The sequence below is a fragment of the Ahaetulla prasina genome, chromosome 4 (assembly GCF_028640845.1).
Source record: "Ahaetulla prasina isolate Xishuangbanna chromosome 4, ASM2864084v1, whole genome shotgun sequence".
Lineage (NCBI taxonomy): Eukaryota > Metazoa > Chordata > Lepidosauria > Squamata > Colubridae > Ahaetulla > Ahaetulla prasina.
Window position 1 is genome coordinate 41994708 of NC_080542.1, and position 22821 is coordinate 42017528.

Sequence of the window (22821 nt, forward strand, 5' to 3'; positions counted from 1 at the left end):
GTAGCGTTTGTACATGCGTTCCCGATTTCAAAGGCAGGAAAGAAAAACCACGGCCTTGAGAGATATCGTCCTTCACGTGGGAGTCCTTTTCCTCCCTCGTCCTTGGTTTGCTTAGCTTGCCTTCGCTTCCAAATTATCTAAGAAAACACATTCCAAAGCTGGCTGTTAGGACGGCGCCTACTCGCTCTGATACCAAAAGACGTCTCTTCCTGCATCACGTGGGTTCATGTTCTCCCACCAATCTCCGAGCTGAATCCAGAGGTGCTGCAGAAGTGCTGAAGTTCGTGACATCCATTCCCCTCCTTTAGGCGGAAAGGAAAGTGTTGTCTTCCCCGCTCTGAATTTACCCCTTTTCCCCTGACATGGCTGAGATTCTGGAGTTCCGCGTCCCCCCGGGGAATGGTCGGACTCTTCTAGTCTTGGGGCTGGAGTCGGATGAGTTGGAGGCAAGTAACGAAAAAGCAAGGCTGGGTTTTGGTCCAGCCACTTCCCTCCCCGGGTGTCGACATCTTTTCAAAGTTTCCGGGACGCTTTTTCAATGCATTTGTGTAAGCCAGCAAAAGCATCTCCGTCCGCTGCTTCTTTGTTAGAATATTTATTGGCAAGGAAGTTCTTTGAGCTTGTGGGAAACGTGTTTGAAAAACGCCTTCTTCCCGCCTTAAGCGTTGGGGATGTTACAGCAACCCCTCCTTGGGAATCGCTGGGTTCTAGCGGCATTTCGGTGCTTTGGCCCTTCGCGGACGGTGGGAGTGAAGGCGAGTGTGTATAGGCGATCTCAGTAAAACTATACAGTACGCTTTGCGCGAGCAATTCGTCCTTTTTTTTCAGGCTTCAGTTCATTGAACTGAAATAGGTTATAGCATATTTATAGCATATTTAGGTACCTAAAATTTGCCGAAGCCAGTTTTCAAATTGTGCATCGGTGGAGTAAATAATTCTGGAGCTTCCATCTAAAACTTCCTTTCTAAAAACCATCTATATAGGCCTGGCTTTTCATCTGGCACACCGCTGACTCATATTTTCTGCCTTAAGTTTTCAAATCATATTCTATTGAAAGATGAAAAATAAATTCATAAAGTAAAATACAACCTAAGTTAGCTGTTGTCTAAAAACATGGACTTTTGTTTAGTCTGCCTCAGACTAAATAATTTTACCTTATTTTTAAACTAAGTTTGTAATGAAGCATATTCTTGTTATAAACAAGCAGTGAAAACTTTTGGGAAAGTGTCCTTAAGGAAGTAGACAGGACTTGGAAAAAATGCTTGATGTCCGAGTTATGGCAGGGATTTGCACATACAGGTAGTCCTCAACGTATGACCACGATTGAGCCCAAAATTTCTGTTAAGTGAGACATTTGTTAAATGAGTTTTGCCCCATTTTACGACTTTTCTGCCATAGTCGTTAAGTCACTGCAGTTGATAAATTAATAATCCAGATGTTAAGTGAATCTGGCTTCCCCATTGATTTTGTCATAACTTTGAACAATCACTAAACGAACTGTAAGTCAAGGACTACCTGTTTAGTACATTAAACACCCCTAGTTCCATCTTCTTTGAGCATTTGGTGGTGCAGTATATAGCTAAATAGGGTCAATGACAGTTTTATTTGTTTTTATAAATGATATGGTTAAAAAAAAAGACATTTTCGCATGGCAGCTTACGGTTAAATATGGTTTTTAAAAATAGCCTCTGATGATCACGTGGCTCAGCTGGGATCGTCAGAACCTTTTAAAAGCATTTTTTCTACAACCTCTTCGGCTGAAGAGGTTGTAGAAAAATGGCTTTAAAAGTAAAAAAAAAAAGTTGGCCACACCCACCCAGTCACATTACCCCCCCTCCCACCAAGCCACCCCCCACAGAACTGGTAGTAACAAATTTTACATTTCACCACTTTGCAAGACCAAAACTAATTAAGACATCCCATTAACATAACCGAGTTGTTGAAATATTAAAAAGTGGAAGATAATTTTTTTTAATTGTATAGGCCCCTGGTGATGAACCTATGGCACGTGTTCCACAGGTGGCATGCAGCACCCTCTCTGGCCATGGGAGCAATTGACCCAGTTCAGCTCCACCGTCTCCCACCAGCCAGCTGGTTGTCGGGTCTCTGCCACGGGAGGCATGTGCAGTGTTTTGGATGCACACTTGCGCATTCGTATGCACGCACGCACGCTTTGGGCACTCGGTCCGGAAAAGGTTACCCACCACTGGTATAGGCACTATTGGGGAGGAAACCCAAAGCTGGGAAGTTGAGAATTCACCATTGAGAAGATTCTCTTGAGTTCATAGATAAGCAACTTCCATCCAATTTTTTGGGTTTAGGCTTATTTTATCAATGCTGTTGGTAGCGTCTTTACTATTTCTCTTTGTACCCAACAAAATCTTTCTTTTTGAAAAAGTAGATGGGCTTACAAATAAAAACACTGAACTTTACTGACCTACATACCTCTAAAGACACAGGTAGTCCTCGACTTACAATAGTTTGTTTAGTGACCATTCAAAGTTACAACAGCACTGAAAAAGGTGACTTAGGACTATTTTTCACTCTTACGAATGTTGACGTATCACTGTGGTGACGTGAACAAAATACAGTGCTTGGCAACTGACTTCTATTTGTGACAATTGTGGTATTCCAAGGTCATATAATCCCTTTCTGCAACCTTTTGACAAGCAGAGTCAATGGAGAAGCCAGATTAATTTAACAACCATGTTACTAACAATAATTAAAGTGAATCGCTTAACAACTGGTAAGAGAGGTTGTAAATTGGGGCAAAACTCACTTAACATGTCTCACTTAGCAACAAAAATTCTGGGCTCAATTGTGGTTATAAATTGAGGTCTACCTGTACTCTAGATTACATGTATGCCTAAATCATCAACCAGCATGAAACTGAGGTTTCATGGTTTGTCCAACAAAGTAAGAATGAGCAGTCTTCAGTTTGCCTTCTGTCCAAGCTGAATCAACATTCAGGAAAATTGTGATTCTTAGTTGCTCACAACCCACGATCTGAAACCCTTTAGCTTTTTCAAAAATACCATTTTTCTAATAGATTCCTTTGTGTGTTTGCCTTTTTCCCCCCTCCAGCATGCTCTCCATCTTGCATTCTCTGCCTTTGGATTGCTGTATTCTGTAAAAATCAACAGCAATGCTACAGTAGCTGGGCCTGGCTATTATGCCTTTATTAAGTTCTACTCTGCCCGAGATGCCAACAAGGCCCAACAGGCATGCAACGGGAAGTCGCTGTTTCAGAAAACTGCTCTGAAGGTATGTCACTGCATAATTCAAGATCATGGAGTCCACAGCTTATATGATTTGCTTAATGATGTTTTATGCAATGAAATATAACTGAACTTTACAGACCTCTGTGGTTATGTTCATACATAAATTAAAACCTAAGAAACTGCCCTAGTACAATATGTGAACCAGATGCTACAGCTGAAGGTCTTTTAAAGTAATGAATTACTGCAATAGGATAGGTCTTTTAAAGTAATGAATTACTGCAATAGGATAGCTTTCAGGGATTTGAAGGCTGATTTTATCAAGAGCCTGAATAGTTTTTAGCCAATAATCTAGAATGGGGTGCTGACTTTTTCCTTGGTAGGCAAATTGCTTTACCCTGCCAAGGAATGTAGTGAACTCCCCTTGGAGTAAGTAAATGTCAAGTTCACTAAAGAATCCGTTCTTTAATCCAAAGTACAAAAGGATATTCCCTCTGGTATTTCATATGTAAAGCAGCCTCATTAATAGTTGGGGCTTATTTCAATATTGTTAACACTATAGCATCTCTAGCCTTACATGATCATCTGTGAAGACTTTGATCCTGTTGGTCCTGAAGAAATGGACAGGATCTCTGAAGCTGTAAGCATGCCACTTGTATCTTACATCCATGCTTCTCATGGTTGATTAAGGCCTTCCAAAAGATGTGACTAAGTCCAAGCTGAGGTAAACCACTCCCTTGAGAAGAGAGTTTTCTGCTTGCACTTAATGAGGCAGTGTCCCACCCCTTCCTCAAGAATTGACTGTACTGGATAATTTTTAGCCTATCTCTAACCTTCCCATTTTAGATAAAGTTATTGAGAAGCTGTTGTGTTGCAGCTTCAAAGAGCCTACATTTTAGCAATTATCTGAATCTCTTTCAGTCAAGTTTCAGACTGAATGAAGCTGGCATTGGTTGCACTTCTTAATGACCTCTGGTAGACCCAGTATGCAAGTGATACAATATATCCATGCTGACTCTCTTTGCTCTCTTGGAGGGTCAGTCTCCTCTTCTCAAAGTTTCTGAAGTATCCCAGGATGCTGAATTGTGGACTGTTGACTGTATAACAAGCAGTCCATTTGCAAACTTTGGGAACACATACAACTTTGGGATTGAAATGATGAGCTACAGTATCAAGATGTGTTGACTAAAACTTCTGGTTGATGTTGCAAAAAGGGGTGCCCTGTGATGTCAAGGAGAGTCGCAGCTCTCCTGTCTGACCCGGGGTTCTTTTTCCCTTTCAGCCATGGTGAGGAGAAGAGGCAGCCTAAAGATGGCTGCCACAAAACTGGGATAAGCAAAGAACAACTAAGACTGGTGCTGCAGCGATGTAGGTGAACTGTGACTAGAACTGGGGGAGATGATTCCTTTTTGCCTTAAACTTAACCGCAAGGAATAATTTAGAACTATTGGCTCAGAATTATTTGTTAAAGTGTTGTCTAAGCATTCTGAGAAAATACCAGACCGGAAGGGGAAGGCGCAAGAGAGAAAAATAATACATTTTGAAATATACAGAAAATTGGACTCTGAAACTGGAAAGTCATGGTACTGGAAATGCTGGAATCATTTACTTATAAACTTATTCTGCTTTTATAATTGATTTACAACTAAAATGATTGACTAGTGGCAATACTGAAATCTAAGTTGAGAGTGCCACCTGCTGATGAAAGGAAAAATTATAAGTCTGGAAATATTTATATGAAGGACTGTGGAAATATTTACTGGATTATTCCCAACTATCCGATGACTAATAGAGACTCAAATACAAAAATAAGGATGCTATTGAATTAAAGGACCCCTGAATGTTATGCTAGAAGATTGAACCTATAAAGGGGATCCAAAGAGGCTTTTGATAACTTCTGGGACTATTTAAATGGAACTGATTGTTTACGTGTGAGATATAAAGAATTGCGATTAGTGCACTCCTTGAAGAGGAATTTAAGGACTGAATAGTTCTTGGACTGCTGAACAAAAATTGATTTTTTAAAAAAACAAAATAAGATGCTTTATAAGGAAGAAATGAGTGGAACTTTGAAGGAGATGGTGTTACTTTTTCAAAACACAAAGGACATCATGGAAAGGATTTAAGGAGGTTACGGAAAAAATGGAAAATACTGTATGAAGCATGATGACCAAGATGCCGAGGAGAGAAAGGCGCCAACAGAAGAAATGGACAGGATCTCTGAAGCTGTAAGCATGCCACTTGTATCTTACATCCATGCTTCTCATGGTTGATTAAGGCCTTCAAAGATGTGACTAAGTCCAAGCTGAGGTAAACCACTCCCTTGAGAAGAAAGTGTTCTGCTTGCTTAATGATGTTTTACGCAATGAAATATAACTGAACTTTACAGACCTCTGTGGTTATGTTCATACATAAATTAAAACCTAAGAAACTGCCCTAGTACAATATGTGAACCAGATGCTACAGCTGTAGATCTTTTAAAGTAATGAATTATTGCAATAGGATAGCTTTCAGGGATTTGAAGGCTGATTTTATCAAGATCCTGAATAGTTTTTAGCCGATAATCTAGAATGGGGTGCTGACTTTTTCCTTGGTAGGCAAGTTGCTTTACCCTGCCAAGGAATGTAGTGAACTCCCCTTGGAGTAAGTAAATGTCAAATTCACTAAAGAATCCGTTCTTTAATCCAAAGTGCAAAAGGATATTCCCTCTGGTATTTCATATGTAAAGCAGCCTCATTAATAGTTGGGGCTTATTTCAATATTGTTAACACTGCAGCATCTCTAGCCTTACATGATCATCTATGAAGACTTTGATCCTGTTGGTCCTGAAGAAATGGACAGGATCTCTGAAGCTGTAAGCATGCCACTTGTATCTTACATCCATGCTTCTCATGGTTGATTAAGGCCTTCCAAAAGATGTGACTAAGTCCAAGCAGAGGTAAACCACTCCCTTGAGAAGAAAGTGTTCTGCTTGCACTTAATGAGGCAGTGTCCCACCCCTTTCTCAAGAATTGACTGTACTGGATAATTTTTAGCTTATCTCTAACCTTCCCATTTTAGATAGTTGTGTTGCAGCTTCAAAGAGCCTACATTTTAGCAATTATCTGAATCTCTTTCAGTCAAGTTTCAGACTGAATGAAGCTGGCATTGGTTGCACTTCTTAATGACCTCTGGTAGACCCAGTATGCAAGTGATACAATATATCCATGCTGACTCTCTTTGCTCTCTTGGAGGGTCAGTCTCCTCTTCTCAAAGTTTTTGAAGTATCCCAGGATGCTGAATTGTGGACTGTTGACTGTATACAAGCAGTCCATTTGCAAACTTTGGGAACACATACAACTTTGGGATTGAAATGATGAGCTACAGTATCAAGATGTGTTGACTAAAACTTCTGGTTGATTTTGCAAAAAGGGGCGCCCTGTGATGTCAAGGAGAGTCGCAGCTCTCCTGTCTGACCCGGGTTTCAGCCATGGTGAGGAGAAGAGGCAGCCTAAAGATGGCTGCCACAAAGCTGGGATAAGCAAAGAACAACTAAGACTGGTGCTGCAGCGATGTAGGTGAACTGTGACTGGAAACTGGGGGAGAGGATTCCTTTTTGCCTTAAACTTAACCGCAAGGAATAATTTAGAACTATTGGCTCAGAATTATTTGTTAAAGTGTTGTCTAAGCATTCTGAGAAAATACCAGACCGGAAGGGGAAGGCGCAAGAGAGAAAAATAATAAATTTTGAAATATACAGAAAATTGGACTCTGAAACTGGAAAGTCATGGTACTGGAAATGCTGGAATCATTTACTTATAAACTTATTCTGCTTTTATAATTGATTTACAACTAAAATGATTGGCTAGTGGCAATACTGAAATCTAAGTTGAGAGTGCCACCTGCTGATGAAAGGAAAAATTATAAGTCTGGAAATATTTATATGAAGGACTGTGGAAATATTTACTGGATTATTCCCAACTATCCCATGACTAATGGAGACTCAAATACAAAAATAAGGATGCTATTGAATTAAAGGACCCCTGAATGTTATGCTAGAAGATTGAACCTATAAAGGGGATCCAAAGAGGCTTTTGATAACTTCTGGGACTATTTAAATGGAACTGATTGTTTACCTGTGAGATATAAAGAATTGCGATTAGTGCACTCCTTGAAGAGGAATTTAAGGATTGAATAGTTCTTGGACTGCTGGACAAAAGTTGATTTTTAAAAAAAACAAAATAAGATGCTTTATAAGGAAGAAATGAGTGGAATTTTGAAGGAGATGGTGTTACTTTTTCAAAACACAAAGCACATCATGGAAAGGATTTAAGGAGGTTACGGAAAAAATGGAAAATACTGTATGAAGGATGATGAATAAAGACCAAGATGCCCAGGAGAGAAAGGCACCAACAGAAGAAATGGAGGAAAAGATTGAGCCAAAGAACCAGAAAATAAAAGAAGACAAGGAGGAGATAACAATGAAAATAATAGTCACTGATAAATTAAATCAGAGGGAAATATATTAAGAGAGTTGAAAAGAGAATACAGGAAGATATTTTTGAAAGGGAAATAGGGGCCTGGGCAGAAATTTTGGAAACTAGGCAGTGGAAGAGGGTAGAGGTGAGAGAAACATCTAGATTGAACAGCCAAGAAGTAGATTCAGACAGAGATAAAGATCCAAGAGAGGAATATAGGAGGCAAGTCAAAAAAACCATAACAATTGAAGTATTGAAGTGGGCAAGAGACGATGGATAGATGATTTCTCTTTTTTGTTGTTCTGATTTGCTTTTCTTTTTCTTTTTCTTTTTTAGGTAGGTGACATGACTAGAAGTTAGGTAGGACAGAAAGAAATTTTTTTTTAAATAAAGGGTGATATGATTAAAAGTTAGAATAAGAGATAGAAATAAGAGAGGGGGAATATTAGTGTATACACTTTTATATAATAAAATAAAAGCAATAATGAGAAAATATGGAATAATTGAATAATGATCTGTAACTTAATATAAATGTGTATTATTATTAGAAATATATAAGTTGATTGAATGTAATAATTATGATTAAATTTACTAGTTCTATTTGTAGTAGAATGCATGATACTGTGTCACATTGTTTGCGCATATGTTTGTAAAAAAAATAAAAAACTTGGGGGGAAAAAGTTGGCTAAAAATTATATGGGTTGAAATTTAGAATATCTGAAGGCAACCATTGGTAACAGTTTTCTTTCCAATTTCTACATGTTTTATTGAAAAATATTAATAAATAGGTATGAAGAGCAAAAAAATGGGATTAAAACATGTCCATCTTTTTTATCCATTTGTAAAAGACAGGAAAATACGTGTATGGATTGTTGGTAGTATCTTTCCTGTTAGGTTCTTAACAAAAGTGAAATTCAGTTTTTAATGGCTTCGTTTCCTTTGGGAGAAAACGGTGTGTGTGTGTGTGTGCATGCCTGTATACCCCTCTAATGAGATATTGAATTCTTGTTTTTCAGGTTTACATGTGTACCAGACAGAGGGCCCTTGCAACACAAACATTACCTTTGAACAGTTACAAAAGCCAAGAATTAGCCAATTACTACCTTGGTTTCGATGGTTGGTCTAGTCGCGTCATCACTGTAAGAAAGACTTCATTTTGTTTCTTATTTTTCTATTTTCATAAGGATGCTAAGACTAAAAATAGCATTAGCAATACAAGTGGCTCATGTGTCACTTCATAGTGCTTTACAGCACTCTCTGAGCAGTTTACAATGTCAGCATATTGCTCCCAACAGGGTCCTGGGTCCTCAGAAGAATGGAAGGCTGAGTGAACCTTGAGCCTCTTAGTGTCAAACTCCTGGCAGTGGGCAGAGTCTGCCTGCACTACTGTATTCTAATCACTGCACCACCAGGACAAGAGAAGACATTGTTTAGTAGTTGACCTCATGTGATGAAAGTGACCTAAACTTGCCACTTGTTGACACACGTGTAAATTAAATTACCACAGCCCAGTAATCTCCAGCTGCATCGGACAATTCGCATTTTCCCTATCCATGCTGGCATAGAGTGGGAAAATATTCTACTCCAATGCGTCTAGAAAACAGATAAGGAAGATGTAATTAAATTATAGGTGATACTATGCTAACATGGAGAGAAGTTTTAACTGCTTCTTTTTGATACATAATTTAAATGTTCATTTTCTATTTACAGGACTGTGATGTTCTAAGAAGTGTTTGGAGAAAAATATTAATTCAGGCAAATCTATATTGGTAGTTGTACTTCTTCATTTCTGGATGTTTATTTGTTTTCTTATTATGGCCTGTTTATTTACTTATCCATTTAGATATTTATTTATTTAGATTTGCTTGCAGCCCATCTTATCACAGGGTGACTCTGGGCAGCTTACAATGTTAAGATGGATAAACACGCCCATAATATGAATAAAATACTATAAAGGTACAAATTATCAACTAACTAAGAGATGTGAAGGGAGTAGGGTGAGCAGGGAGGCTGGTGGGATTTGTTATTAAGCACCACCAGTGTGACACATCCCTATTGAAGCCCCAGGCTAACTGGCAGAGCCAGATTCTGGGTTCTTACAGAAGGTCAGGAAGGTGGGAGTTGACTTCACTGTCAGGGACAAGATGTTCCGAAGGGCAGGAGCAACAACAGAGAAGGTTCTTCTGGACCTCAGCAGCCAGGCCGATGGGGCCCACAGTATGCCTCCTCTGCTAGCACAGGTGGGGCAGACTAATCCCATTGTGATACACAATTCCTCAAGTAACCTGGATCTATGTCAAGAAGGGCTTTAAAGGTGATTACTGACATCCTGAATTTCGTCCAGAAACAAAGTGGCAGCCAATGCAGCTCACAGAGCAATGGTATAACAAGGACCACTCTATGGGCCCCAAAAGTTTTATCCTCCCTTGTAACCTTTGACTGAGTTTTGCCCATCCATCCATTTTTTTCCCCCTTCCACTTTGGTCATTGCTTCTATATGGTGTGGCCCTGTAGTCCTTTTCTCTCCTGAGGAAAGGTATAAGTTCTATTTAGAAGCTAGTCCAATATGTTTTTTTTAAAAAATACCTTCAAGGCTTAGTGAAAGAGATGAATGAGTCCTTCCTCCCTCCCTTCCTCCCTCCCCCTGTCAACTTTGGAGGCCATTCTAGGCCGGAAACTTTCCTGCTGCCACTTTCTCATGTGTCGGAAAGTAGGAGGGAGGAGGGGGATTTAGTAGAGGGGGCCCATTAGACACAACAACATTCTTCCTGCCGGTCAAGGTCAGGCCAGTCCTGCAGCTGGAGGAGGATTGGTCGGAGTGATGTCTCGAGATGGGACGGTTGGCAATTGGAGCATGTGATCGGCAGAGAAATTAGGGGTTGGGTTTGGAGTTTTGATTTACTGAGGGAAAACCCGGATCTCTCACATTCGGATTTTCCCAGATGTGTCAGTTTACCTATCCTACTAGAAGAACTTTGAAAGATGCCTGCTTCAGAGTTTTTACTTGGGGAGGGGTTTTACTGGAACGCTGACATCCTCCCTCCCTCCCTTGAATTCCAGAGGACAAGGTAGCCGTCTTTTATTTGTTCTCAGTCCTTCTGACTTGTTCTAGACTGTCTCTATGTGAGAATCCAGGTGCTTCTTGTTCCATGAGTATAGGGAGCTGCCAAGGATGCAAGCAAAATAAGAACTGCGCTCATGGTGCAGAATGCTTACCTACATAATGCAAATGTTCTGCAATAGAATTACGGGAAGGGGATGAAAAAGAATCCAAAGTAGGATGGATAAAGGTATGGACTCTTGTTTTTCCTTCTATATATTACTCGCATATGGAACAGCTGCAGAATGTATCTGGCTCTGAAGATGATGAGAAAGAAGGAGGAGGAACTTTGCCCAGGCACCATCGTTCAAAGTATCTTTGTGTGCAAGAATTAATTATCCCAAATTATGGGATTAATACCAGAGGGTTTGGTGTGGCTGAACTTCATGTGAACCCCGGTCCAGGTAACACGGGAATGGAGAGGGTAGAGAAGGCTACAGTGAGGTATCCAAAGAAGTATTTTTTTTAAATTTGCATTTATATCCCGCCCTTCTCCGAAGACTCAGGGCAGCTCTTCATTCTATTTGTATATTTATATACAAAGTCAACTTATTGCCCCCAACAATCTGGGTCTTCATTTTACCTACCTTATAAAGGATGGAAGGCTGAGTCACCCTTGGGCCTGGTGGGACTAGAACCTGCAGTAATTGCAGGCAGCTGCTGTTAATAACAGACTGCATTAGCAGTCTGAGCCACAGAGCCACAGTCTGAGCCACTGAGCCACAGCAGTCTGAGCCACAGGCCCAAAGTAATGCTATCACAATGCAGTCAGAAATAGGGTTTTTTCCTTATAAGGATTTTGCCCACTAAAAGAATCACATTTGGTGATGATTCTTGATGAAGGGCTGTTAGGGATTTCACTGATATTTTCAGTCCAATAAAAAGCATAGCAGCCTTTGGTATATGTTAAGTTATGATTTAGTGTTAAATGTAGAGTGAGACTGGGTTGGAAAGGTGGCTCCTAATTTTAGGAGTCTGCAGCAAGTTTAAAAAATGGCTAAAGAGTCTGACTGGGTTTAGTTTTCTAGAGCAGTCTCCCTCAGCCAGGTATCCTCCAGCTACATTGGGGAACAATTACCTGAAATCCCATCTAGTTTGGGAAGTCTAAGTGTCTGTAGAACATTGGAGTCACGGGAAGGTGAGGTTAGTGCTAACATGATTGAAAAAAGCTTGATTGGAGATAGATTGAAATATATTTGAATATAAGATGGAAATGTGCTCACATTATATTCATGCTGCATGTCCTTTGAGTAGTCCCACAATTAAAAAACCAGGAGATTGTGAGTTCTAGTCTTGCTTTAGGCATAAAAATTGACTCATTGACTATGGGCTAGTCACTCTCTGAGCCCAAATCACCTCACAGAACTGTTATAAGGAAACATTACTTACCCCACCTTGATGGGATATAATCACCATCTTCATTATCCTTGAAAGTAGGTTAAACAGAGGTGATAACCAAAGTAAGGACTCTATTAAAGTCACAACAGTGCACTATTCAGCAAACTGATAATAAGGCTTAGTTTAATATGCAGACTCACTGAGTTTCATAGCCAGATAGTGCTCAAATTCACTATACTCCAGACTTAAATCTACTACACTGGTAAATGGCTGTTAAACCAGTGTTTGCCACATAAAAAGACTAGTGTAAATAAAATACAAGTAGATCAATCTATATTGACTTTATTTATTTTCTTATGTCTTATTAAGTTTTTTATATATTTAATCTGAATTAAATTTGAACTGGCTATGGCATCAGAACTGCCATTTTTTGTTGGGGCAGGCTGACATTTTTTTAAATTTGCATTTATATCCCGCCCTTCTCCGAAGACTCAGGGCAGCTCTTCATTCTATTTGTATATTTATATACAAAGTCAACTTATTGCCCCCAACAATCTGGGTCTTCATTTTACCTACCTTATAAAGGATGGAAGGCTGAGTCACCCTTGGGCCTGGTGGGACTAGAACCTGCAGTAATTGCAGGCAGCTGCTGTTAATAACAGACTGCATTAGCAGTCTGAGCCACAGAGCCACAGTCTGAGCCACTGAGCCACAGCAGTCTGAGCCACAGGCCCAAAGTAATACTATCACAATGCAGTCAGAAATAGGGTTTTTTCCTTTCTTGGATAGGATTTTGCTCACTGAAAGAATCACATTTGGGGATGATTTTTGATGAAGGGCTGTTACATTGACATTTCCAGTCCAATAAAAAGCATAGCAGCCTTTGGTATATGTTAAGTTATGATTTAGTGTTAAATGTAGAGTGAGACTGGGTTGGAAAGGTGGCTCCTAATTTTTGGAGTCTGCAGCAAGTTTAAAAAATGGCTAAATAGTCTGACTGGGTTTAGTTTTCTAGAGCAGTCTCCCTCAGCCAGGTATCGTCCAGCTATGTTGGGGAACAATTACCTGAAGTCCCATCTAGTTTGGGAAGTCTAAGAGTGTAGAATATTGGAGTCACGGGAAGGTGAGGTTAGTGCTAACATGATTGAAAAAAGCTTCATTGGAGATAGATTGAAATATGTTTGAATATAAGATGGAAATGTGCTCACATTATATTCATGCTGCATGTCCTTTGAGTAGTCCCACAATTAAAAAACCAGGAGATTGTGAGTTCTAGTCTTGCTTTAGGCATAAAAATTGACTCATTGACTATGGGTTAGTCACTCTGTTAGCCCAAATCACCTCACAGAACTGTTATAAGGAAACATTATTTACACCACCTTGATGGGATATAATCACCATCTTCATTATCCTTGAAAGTAGGTTAAACAGAGGTGATAACTGAAGTAAGGACTATTAACGTCACAACAGTGCACTATTCAGCAAACTGATAATAAGGCTTAATTTAATGTGCAGACTCACTGAGTTTCATAGCCAGATAGTGCTCAAATTCACTATACTCCAGACTTAAATCTACTATACTGGTAAATGGCTGTTAAACCAGTGTTTGCCACATAAAAAGACTAGTGTAAATAAAATATAAGTAGATCAATTTGTATTAGCTATTTATTTTCTTATGTCAAAGTTTTTCATATATTTAATCTGAATTAAATTTGAACTGGCTATGGCGTCAGAACTGCCATTTTTTGCTGGGGCAGGCTGACATTTTTTTTTTATTTACATTTATATCCCGCCCTTCTCCGAAGACTCAGGGCGGCTTACAGTGTATAAGGCAATAGTCTCATTCTATTTGTATATTTACAAAGTCAACTTATTGCCCCCCCAACAATCTGGGTCCTCATTTTACCTACCTTATAAAGGATGGAAGGCTGAGTCAACCTTGGGCCGGGCTTGAACCTGCAGTAATTGCAGGCTATAGCCTGCAGTAATTGCAGGCTATTGTGTTCTAATAACACAGGCTATTGTGTTCTAATAACAGGCTCCTTACAGCCTGAGCTATTCCGGCCCTTTGATTCAAAAATGTTCAGCAGTGCTTGATCTACCAAGAAAATTTGAAACAATCTGTTATTTTGGGTTTATGTCTTTCAGAATTCCTCACAGCCTCCCGCAACGCTCAGAGGTCTGCAGTGCAGCAGGCACTTTCGGATGCATTTCGGAAAATACTCTTCATAATCTTCGGCAAGGCCATCCAACTTCCTTATCCTTCTATATTTCCCTCCATCTCCCATCCAAGGAAATGTTTGAATATTTTTATAATTAAATATACATTCAAAAGATAGCAAGCTATTTGCTTGCTCTAAGTCACAGCTTCAATTTCTTTTTTCAGAGTGGTTTGTTTCAAATCTTAACCAAATTTCCTGAATTTATACTTTGCCCTAAACCTGTATGTGGTTTGTTTGCAGCTTAACATACTACAGCAACTCAATTTGGCTTGTTCAATAGACAGTGGTTATATGGATCACAGCTTAGTGTAGTTTGTGATTCTTTCGTCTGAATGAACAGCAACATATTGCAAATAAAAATGGAAGTGTTTTCCCATGAAGTGTTCTTGAGATCCTAGCTTAATAAGAAAGAGATGCAAGAATGTGCAAAGCCAAAGCTCATTGTAGTCTCATTTGTCATACTAAATTGCGCTAAAACAATTTTTTACTTATTCTGTACACACTTTCTCTAAAACTTCTTCAATTTGGCTCAAATTGTTCATGACATCTAACGTACCACTTTCTTCTAGTTGGATAAAAGCGTCCATTATTCCAATTAGCTGTTGGCGAGCACAAGTTGAATGGCCTCTTAACATACTCTTCTCATTGTTGTGAATAAATTTATCTGCTCTGTACTTTGACTTTTTCTTCTCAATGTATTCAGCTTCACGCTTCCATGTATCTCTTCTCTGTGCCTTGTTGTCTTTCTATTTGCCCTCAAAGAAACTGTTTTTAGGCACGTCAATAATCATGAAATAGCATCATCCTCTGACTCTTCATTTCTCCCATGTTTCTTGCATCATGGGAATTCCTGATTCATTTTGTTGGTATATTTACATTGCTAATATTCATGCGCAAACCAATATTTTCCAGTTGATTTCAGGGGCACACTACTGTTAATTGTTACTGAGAAATAACTTTAGCCATTGCTCAGGAGATTCTGCCCACAAATCTCTCCTCTCTGCACCTAAATTAATCTTAAATCTTACTTTCAAATAGATTATAAACAGATTATAATCATTGATTATAAATACTTTATAAATAATAAGAAAGTATTATTAATTTTAGTTCAAAAATCTTAAATTGAGAATCTATAAAATCCTAAATTTCAGAAATGTTTCAAAATTTGTGTTTGTTTATTTATGGTTGATTTGTTCAAGTTGGCCTTATTTTTGATGGTTTGTTTCAGAAAATGGGCAGTTGGCCGTGGAATACAGCTGGGCTGAGAAGGATCCCCTTGACTCTTTAACAGAAGAGGAACTCAGGGGTCGCATTCAGGTAAACAAAAGCCCTTTTTTAAAATGTATTTGCGTACCCTCAAGTTGCTTCCTTTTTTTTCTTTTATCAACAAGAATAAAACTTCCAGCACTAATGAGAAAAAAAAATCTTGTGAACAACTACCACCAACCCAATGTTAAACAGATCTAATCTTGAACATTAAAAAAATCCGCCTGAAAAGTAAATTTAAAAAACAACAACATCTGTTAAGTTCTCCCCTTACATAACAGCGGTACAAATAGTTGGCATCAGCTTTTTCATCCTTATTTAACAAAAATACTATATTAAACAAACAAATATTCCAGATGAGTTATTCTCTGTCTAATAATCAAATCGACCCAACATCTAACCATAATATATAGGAAAAAAGGAAAAAAAGTCAACAGGTTAGCTCAAACATTACACTCATCTTCAAATCCTTTGGTTAATTTTCTGTGATTGTATTAACATGTAAAAAGTCTACATACGGCTTCCAATCACTTATAAAATTGTCTAGTCCCTTGTCTCTAATCAAGGCAGTTAATTTTGCCATCTTTGCAGTTTTAATTTTAATTCAGTCACTTTTAAAATCCATTCTTCAACAATTGGCATCTCTTCCTTTCTAATGCTTAGCAAGTCCACTGTTTTTTAATTGATTTATGCCTAATAGCTACAAGAAAAGCTTCAGGTCTCATAAAATATTGTCTGCATTATTATAATTATGTTTATCCAGTATGGTTTAACGTGTTTATAAGACCACAACATATGATAAAATGTACTTGGATTTTATTTACATTTCCAACACTTGTTAGAGATTCCTCTATATATTTTTACTAGTCTGTCTGGGGTGGAATACCAACGATACATAATATCATTTTATAAAAATTTCCTTTCAAAGTAACTCAAAGTAAATTTTAAACCATTAGTCCATACATTCTCTTATTTATCCAGCACTATGTTATACCCCAAATTTTTCATCCACTTTACAGTCTTTGACATATTCATCTTCCAGATTCATCTTTTTATATAACCGTTGTATATACTTTTATTAATCAGGTGGTCATCACTATAACATAAGTTGATCTGCAGTTCAACAAAACAAAAAACAAAACTAGTTTTCTCAAGTTTAAATCTTTTCAAAAATTCTATAATAATTAAACCAATCACAACAAATTCTTCACTTACTAATTGTTCTGTTGTTTTTATCTTCCATTTGCATTCCAATAACATCTCTTTTCTATGTAGTACTCCATGGGCGATAGCCAAAGTGGCATTTTGTTAGCCAATCTTTCTACCATACACACCCAATTGATTGCCTAATGATATGATTCTTAAAACCAGAGTTATCTTTTACTTTGTCATACCACAAATAAGCATGCCACCCAAATCTCAAATCGCCTTCAAGCTATAAACAACCTTAGATTTTTCAAAGTTATTCAATCTTTTAATCATTCCAAATAAGCATCATCATCTTTCAACTTGCTTTCAATTAGCAACCTCATCTCTTGGTATTATAAGTGTGTGGAAGCTGAAAGGAACAAATAGAAATAATTATCTCTCACAAGCATTTTAGAATGCAATTACTGCTGGAGCATTTATCAGTTTATCAGACTTGGACCAGATGGGAATCAAGTGGACTGGAAACCAGAGATGCTAGGGTATATAACAGGTCACTCATCAGCTCTACTTAGCAACACAGATTGGCAGTCCAGCTTGAAGGATTCTGAGTGTTGAATTCTTTGATTTGGTTTTTATATTTTTATATTTTTTCTTTTAAATATACATCCATACTGTATGTGGACAGTGTTGATTCTGGGCATCATTCATATTAATCCAAATTACAATAGCAATATTAGTAATCTTATCACATTTACCAAACTTAGGTGATCCTAATATTATTTAAACAGCAGGAAAAAAAATGCCTAACATCTATAAACCCCTAATCTTTCTATCTATTATTTTTCTTTATTCTATTAAAATATACATTCTAATATTTCCACTATCTAATTTTATTTCTACCTCTATCAGCTTACAACAAACTCCTTTAATTTTTAAAAGGTAGCTCTTGATCCATCATCTCTTCTCTTCTTTAGTGTTTTAATTTTTATCCATTTTTTTTCTCGCCTGCCACCCTCCTCATCTTTATCTCTATCTTTATCTCTTATCTTGTTCAGTCTAAGCATTTCTCCAAGTACAAACTTATGCTGGCGATTCTCCCAAATGCATGCCCATGTCTCAGTCTCCTTATCAAAGATGTCTTCCTGTCTATCCAATTGTTGATTTATCTGTTTTATTTCTTTCAATCTTTCTTCCTTTATCGGCTGGTTTGTCAGTCCTATTTTTTGTTCCAGTCCTTGATTTATTTGTTAATATCGCCACTTCATCTATTCTTTCATCAGCTCCTTTTGCTTGCCATTTGTCTGATCTTTCTCATCATCGAGCTCTTGCTTCATTTGCTGGTTTTTCTGATCCCTGTTTTTTCCCTGTTCATAGTCAATTTGCTGGTTTAAGCAGTCCATTTCATCCAATCTTTCTATTGTTTCCACCAGTTCCTGGGCAGTTTGATCTTTATTCATTGTTCTTTGCAGAATATTTTCCATTTTCTCAACTATACCATCCATTGATATTTTTATGCTTTGGAACAACAAAGTCATCTCATTAAAAAGTCCTCTCATTTCCACATCTGTTCCTTCAATTCCAGTCATGATAGCAATATAAGTACATTAAACAGTAAAAGTCTCAATCTATTTCAAGGAGAATTCAAAATTAAACATTTCCAATCATTTGGAAATGGCACATTCCTCTCAGATTTCCATGGTGTCTTTTTTCCAGCAGATATTAATTTCAGTCAAAAACCATTTATTTCCAAGCAAAGTCATTTATTTAGATGGGCCAATTCCAACATGTATTCCATATTCTAATAATCCAAGCTATTTCCTGAATTCTTTGAATCTGCTCTATGATTTTGGACTTTTATTCGAGTTACCCAGAGTTTCTTTTATAAAATGACTTTCTTATTTCCACCTCTGGTAAATTAAAGACAATAAACAGTTAAGGTCACAGCCCTCCACTGGATATCAGTTATCCCTTTTCTCCTCTCTGAATTTCCAGGAGTCTAGGAGTCACTTTTCTTTTCATGAGTAGATGGCGCTCTCGGCTTACTTTTCATCATAGATCACAGAAGTGCTTATTTTTGCAGCTTAAACAATTATCCTTTTGAATTCTCTTATCACGGATTTTTTATTTTCCTTGGGGTCAATGTTTAAGTAGAAGAAGAAGAATCTCACCCAGAAACAATTGTTCAATCTGTTCGCTCCTGTACTTTCTTAGGTGCTTCAGCTGTCCCCAGCTTTGTGGCAGCCATGTTGACTGCTGCTGCTCCTCCTTGTCTTCAGATGAGGGAGATTTTCCAAGTCATGGAGGAGAGATGTGGCTCTCCTCAACCTGCAAGGGGCCCCCCTTTACTTCACCACCCCTCCAAGATGGCTATGACTCCTTTTGGAGCCCTCTGATGGGAAGAGCTCGGAGTAGGGCTGCAGAGCTCACGGTCCTCGCCTACTACGACGCTGGAAGCAGAACCAGATGTCCAAGTTGTGAATTCTTGAGAAGGATTGTTTCCAGTTTAATTAGCATCCCTAGAAGCACAGGGTGCAAGTGTCTCATCTATAGGCTTTTCTCTACAACCCCTATTACAATAAACTGGACATAAAAGAAAGAAGTGTTTCTTGGTGAAATGACTAAACTTTTGCAATTCATTTTCCAAGAATGCCAAGAAATGTATCAACGTGTGCAGTCTTTCAAATGTTGCCTACCTCTCTTGCCCACAGGCTCTATATTCATTTCAAATTGTGAGGGTATGGAAAAGCTATAGAATTTATGCTACTTTGACAAGCGGTGACCACTCTAAAATGACATTGGCAGTCCTCTTAGAAAAAAAATACAGAGCTAAAGATTGGAAATTCTGGAAACTGCAACCCAACTTTGCTAAAAGCTGTCTAATAGGCAAAAGCCACTTTAAGCAAAATTATAGAGCCATGGTAGCTAGATATGGACCTTGTGTATTTAGAAGAAAAAAGTCACTAAGCAACATATGCTGGAGACCAGTGGATAAATGGGAACAATTGTCACCATTAGCACTCCTCAACCTGAAATCCTCCAGATACAATTCTGATAATCCTGATAAAATAAGAATCGAAGCTCAACAAAAGCAGAGAAGATTATCAACTCTTCTGAGTTTGTTAGAAGCATCTGTCCAGCCTCTCATGAAACTGTCTATAATTAGCTGCATCTTTGAACTGACACATAAGACTATTCTTCCTTTTCAAAGATGGAACTGCCCTCTTAATCTGATCTAATTTTTTTTTCAATTGGCTGTGGAATAGGCCAGGAGTCTCCAACCGCCGGGCTGCGGCCTACTACCAGGCCATGAACTGTTTGGAACTGGGGCGCAGAAGTGCCAGCCATGTGTGCGCGCACATCCCCACCTGCGCAAGCAGGCGAGCGGGTGTCACACACTTCATTTGCATGTGTCGCAAATGCCCGCCACTCACACAAATAGAGCTGCACGTATGTACTTGCCCACCTTTGCACAGAACTAAACCCTTCTCCCACCCACCCCCTCGGCACTCCACAAAGCCAGAAAGGTTGGGGAATTCTGAAATAGGGCATAGGAAGAAAGGCAGCAAAAGAAATAGTGAATGCATACATGTATATACAAAAATATATTGTGTCCTAGTTGCTATGTCAGTGTATAAGCAGGACCAAAAATGACCAATACAGAGCAGGACAAAGCATATCATAAAATGTACCCAGGGAATCAGCTTATGCTGCACTCCTACTTCCCAAAGAGGAGAAATATAAGATAGTTTCATCATGTACTTATTATCCAAATATGGTGGCAGTCGGTCTTTTAGAATGTGTTTGCATAGTTAAACCATGTTTTTTAAATAGTATCTGCAGAATGCAATAAGTCATGGTTTATTTAGTTGTAGTTATTGAGTTATTGGCTAGAGTTGCCTGCGTTGCGTAATCGCATCTGCTATAGTTTTTAAACTAGGGTGGCTTGATTCACAAACTAAAACAACTATAGAAAGCTTTGTATGATATCTTAAGACTGTATCAGAAAGATGGAGAACTTTGGATTGATGTAAGTAACATCCTACATCAATCCAAGAGTTCCTTGTGAAAAGGGGGAGAGACAGAAAAAGAATGAAATTGTATGTAGAAGGAGCCCATTCTTGCTGTTTGGGGCTTCTGTTAAACTATGCAGAAAGTATCCAAGAGATTGGAATTTTTCAAAATGTACTGTATTAAAAAATCTGTGACAACTGAAGAATTCAACCGTTGCAAATTATCCTGTAAATTATCAAAGCTTTTCTCCCCTCTCTTCCCAGATTACTGAATTGTCATTTTCAGAGCTAGACCGTCTAGGAAAAGAGGAGATCTTGTGCACGGATGGAGAATAGCAGATTATTGAAACAGATTCTGTCTTCTTGCTGATCTGGAAGGGTATCCTGTTCTCTCCTAAGCACATCACCCTAGAACTGGGTTCTTTTTGTTTTTGGAGCATTTGAGTGATGAAGCTACCAAATGCAAGCTACCAATCAGAAGACAGTGCTCTTCCAAGGAAAGACTAATTGCCTACTATAATTAGTGATTATTGGAAAGCCAGTAGTATTTTTTTGGTTTTTATATTTTTCTAATAAGTGGCTTACTGCTAGAAAAGATGATTTGACTTTATATCTTTTTTTTATAGGCAGCAAGAATGGATACTAGCTTTCTATCATAAATATCCAATAGGGTGATAATTCTGCCCCACCCCCAAATCATTGCGAACTGAGGGAGTTGGCCAATAAAAATAGAACAAGCTATTGAAAAAAAAAGGAAGAAGAAAGAGACATATTTTCTACCTTTACAGTCACTTTTTACTTTCCTCCAGATTTTTCCTCCACTTTCTCTCTAGTAAAGCTCCCACTCATCCTCATGCCATCCCAGAAATAAAATGTCTGGGGGATGCTATGGTCAGTATGCTTGTGTTTGTGTGTGTGAGAGAGAAAATAAGAATAATCAGTGGATATCGAGCGAGATCACACAATATTATAAATGGGAGCATATTATTTTTCAGGCAAGTAATTTAAATGGATTATTAAATGAAATAATTATTTTTGTGCTGCCTCATCCATTTCTTCAAAATTGGGTTTGGGCACTGTAACAACAACAGCCATAGCAAATCACTGTTGCAAGATGATGTGTTAATTTAATCACGCCAAAGCTCCAGCAATCATTTATCAATTTTCACTTTAATGTTCTTTGGAAAAGTCTTCCTATGGAAATCAGGCTGATGTCCCTGATTAAGATCAAATTGTTCTGGAAAGCATTTTAATTTATTTGGATTGTTTTTTGTTGATATTGCTATTTTTCCATAGTTGTCATTTTTATATTCTCAAGGTTGATTTTATATTTTTAGATTTACCACAGGTATTGTAAATTGTCCCACTGATAGTACTCATGTAAGCCTCCAAGCATTGGGCTGCTTGCAGTGTGATACAAATACAATAAACTAATTAGTTTCAAAGAAAGAAATCTGGCTGTTTCTGTTTCTAATTTATCTGCTGTTTCTTCTCAGGATGATTCTGTAGTATTGCAGGCTGTTCAATCCTGATGGGCTCAAGGTTGACTCAGCCTTCCATGCCTCCGAGGCTGGTAAAATGAAGACCCAGAGTGTTGGGGGAAATATGCCGACATTATAAAATCAGAGAATGCTATGTAGCACTGTGAGGGGGTATACAAGTCTTAAGTACTACTACCCTCCTTTGTCTACTATGTATCCCTCTTTGAGCTTTGGGTAATTTACACTGATGTCTTTTAGTAGCTGGAGAATGATAGCCAGGCCTTACAATCTGATTTTTCAGTTGAAATATACAGTATTCCCCACTATGGCTCTGACCCCCCAAAATAATCACAAATATCTGTGTGATCTCGTGAAATCAGCTCATTAGCTATAAAAGAGACCGCTACCTATATTGTTGCCATGGTTCTGGCAATTCTATGATGCCAGGAATCATGGTAAAATGATGTCACAACCAAACGGAACCCTTGGAATATCTTCTTCATTACCAGCCTCACTAGTGCAGCCTCCATATGGAATGACCTGGATGTGGTTGCTTGGTAACCACACAGAGTCGCCTCCA

The 22821-nt window shown here is 38.3% G+C and overlaps 2 protein-coding genes across 5 annotated transcripts in view; one reads left to right on the top strand and one right to left on the bottom strand.

The window, feature by feature from the left end:
• The window catches only part of HAP1 (huntingtin associated protein 1), a 321391-nt gene that overhangs the window by 174476 nt on the left and 124094 nt on the right, over positions 1-22821 (bottom strand). The window lies entirely within an intron of this gene.
• On the top strand, positions 282-22213 carry RDM1 (RAD52 motif containing 1). 4 transcript variants are annotated; one of them, XM_058184193.1, is made up of 8 exons: positions 282-446; positions 3085-3264; positions 8692-8814; positions 11014-11179; positions 14262-14351; positions 15564-15652; positions 20014-20197; positions 21025-22213. In XM_058184193.1, the coding sequence occupies exons 1-8, from the start codon at positions 363-365 to the stop codon at positions 21030-21032; spliced, it is 924 nt and encodes a 307-aa protein (XP_058040176.1). In that variant the 5' UTR covers positions 282-362; the 3' UTR covers positions 21033-22213. The 4 variants fall into 4 exon arrangements, with proteins under 4 accessions (XP_058040176.1, XP_058040180.1, XP_058040177.1 ...); XM_058184194.1 differs by lacking the exon at positions 20014-20197 and having other exon boundaries at positions 284-446; XM_058184195.1 differs by lacking the exon at positions 21025-22213 and having other exon boundaries at positions 284-446; positions 18962-20131.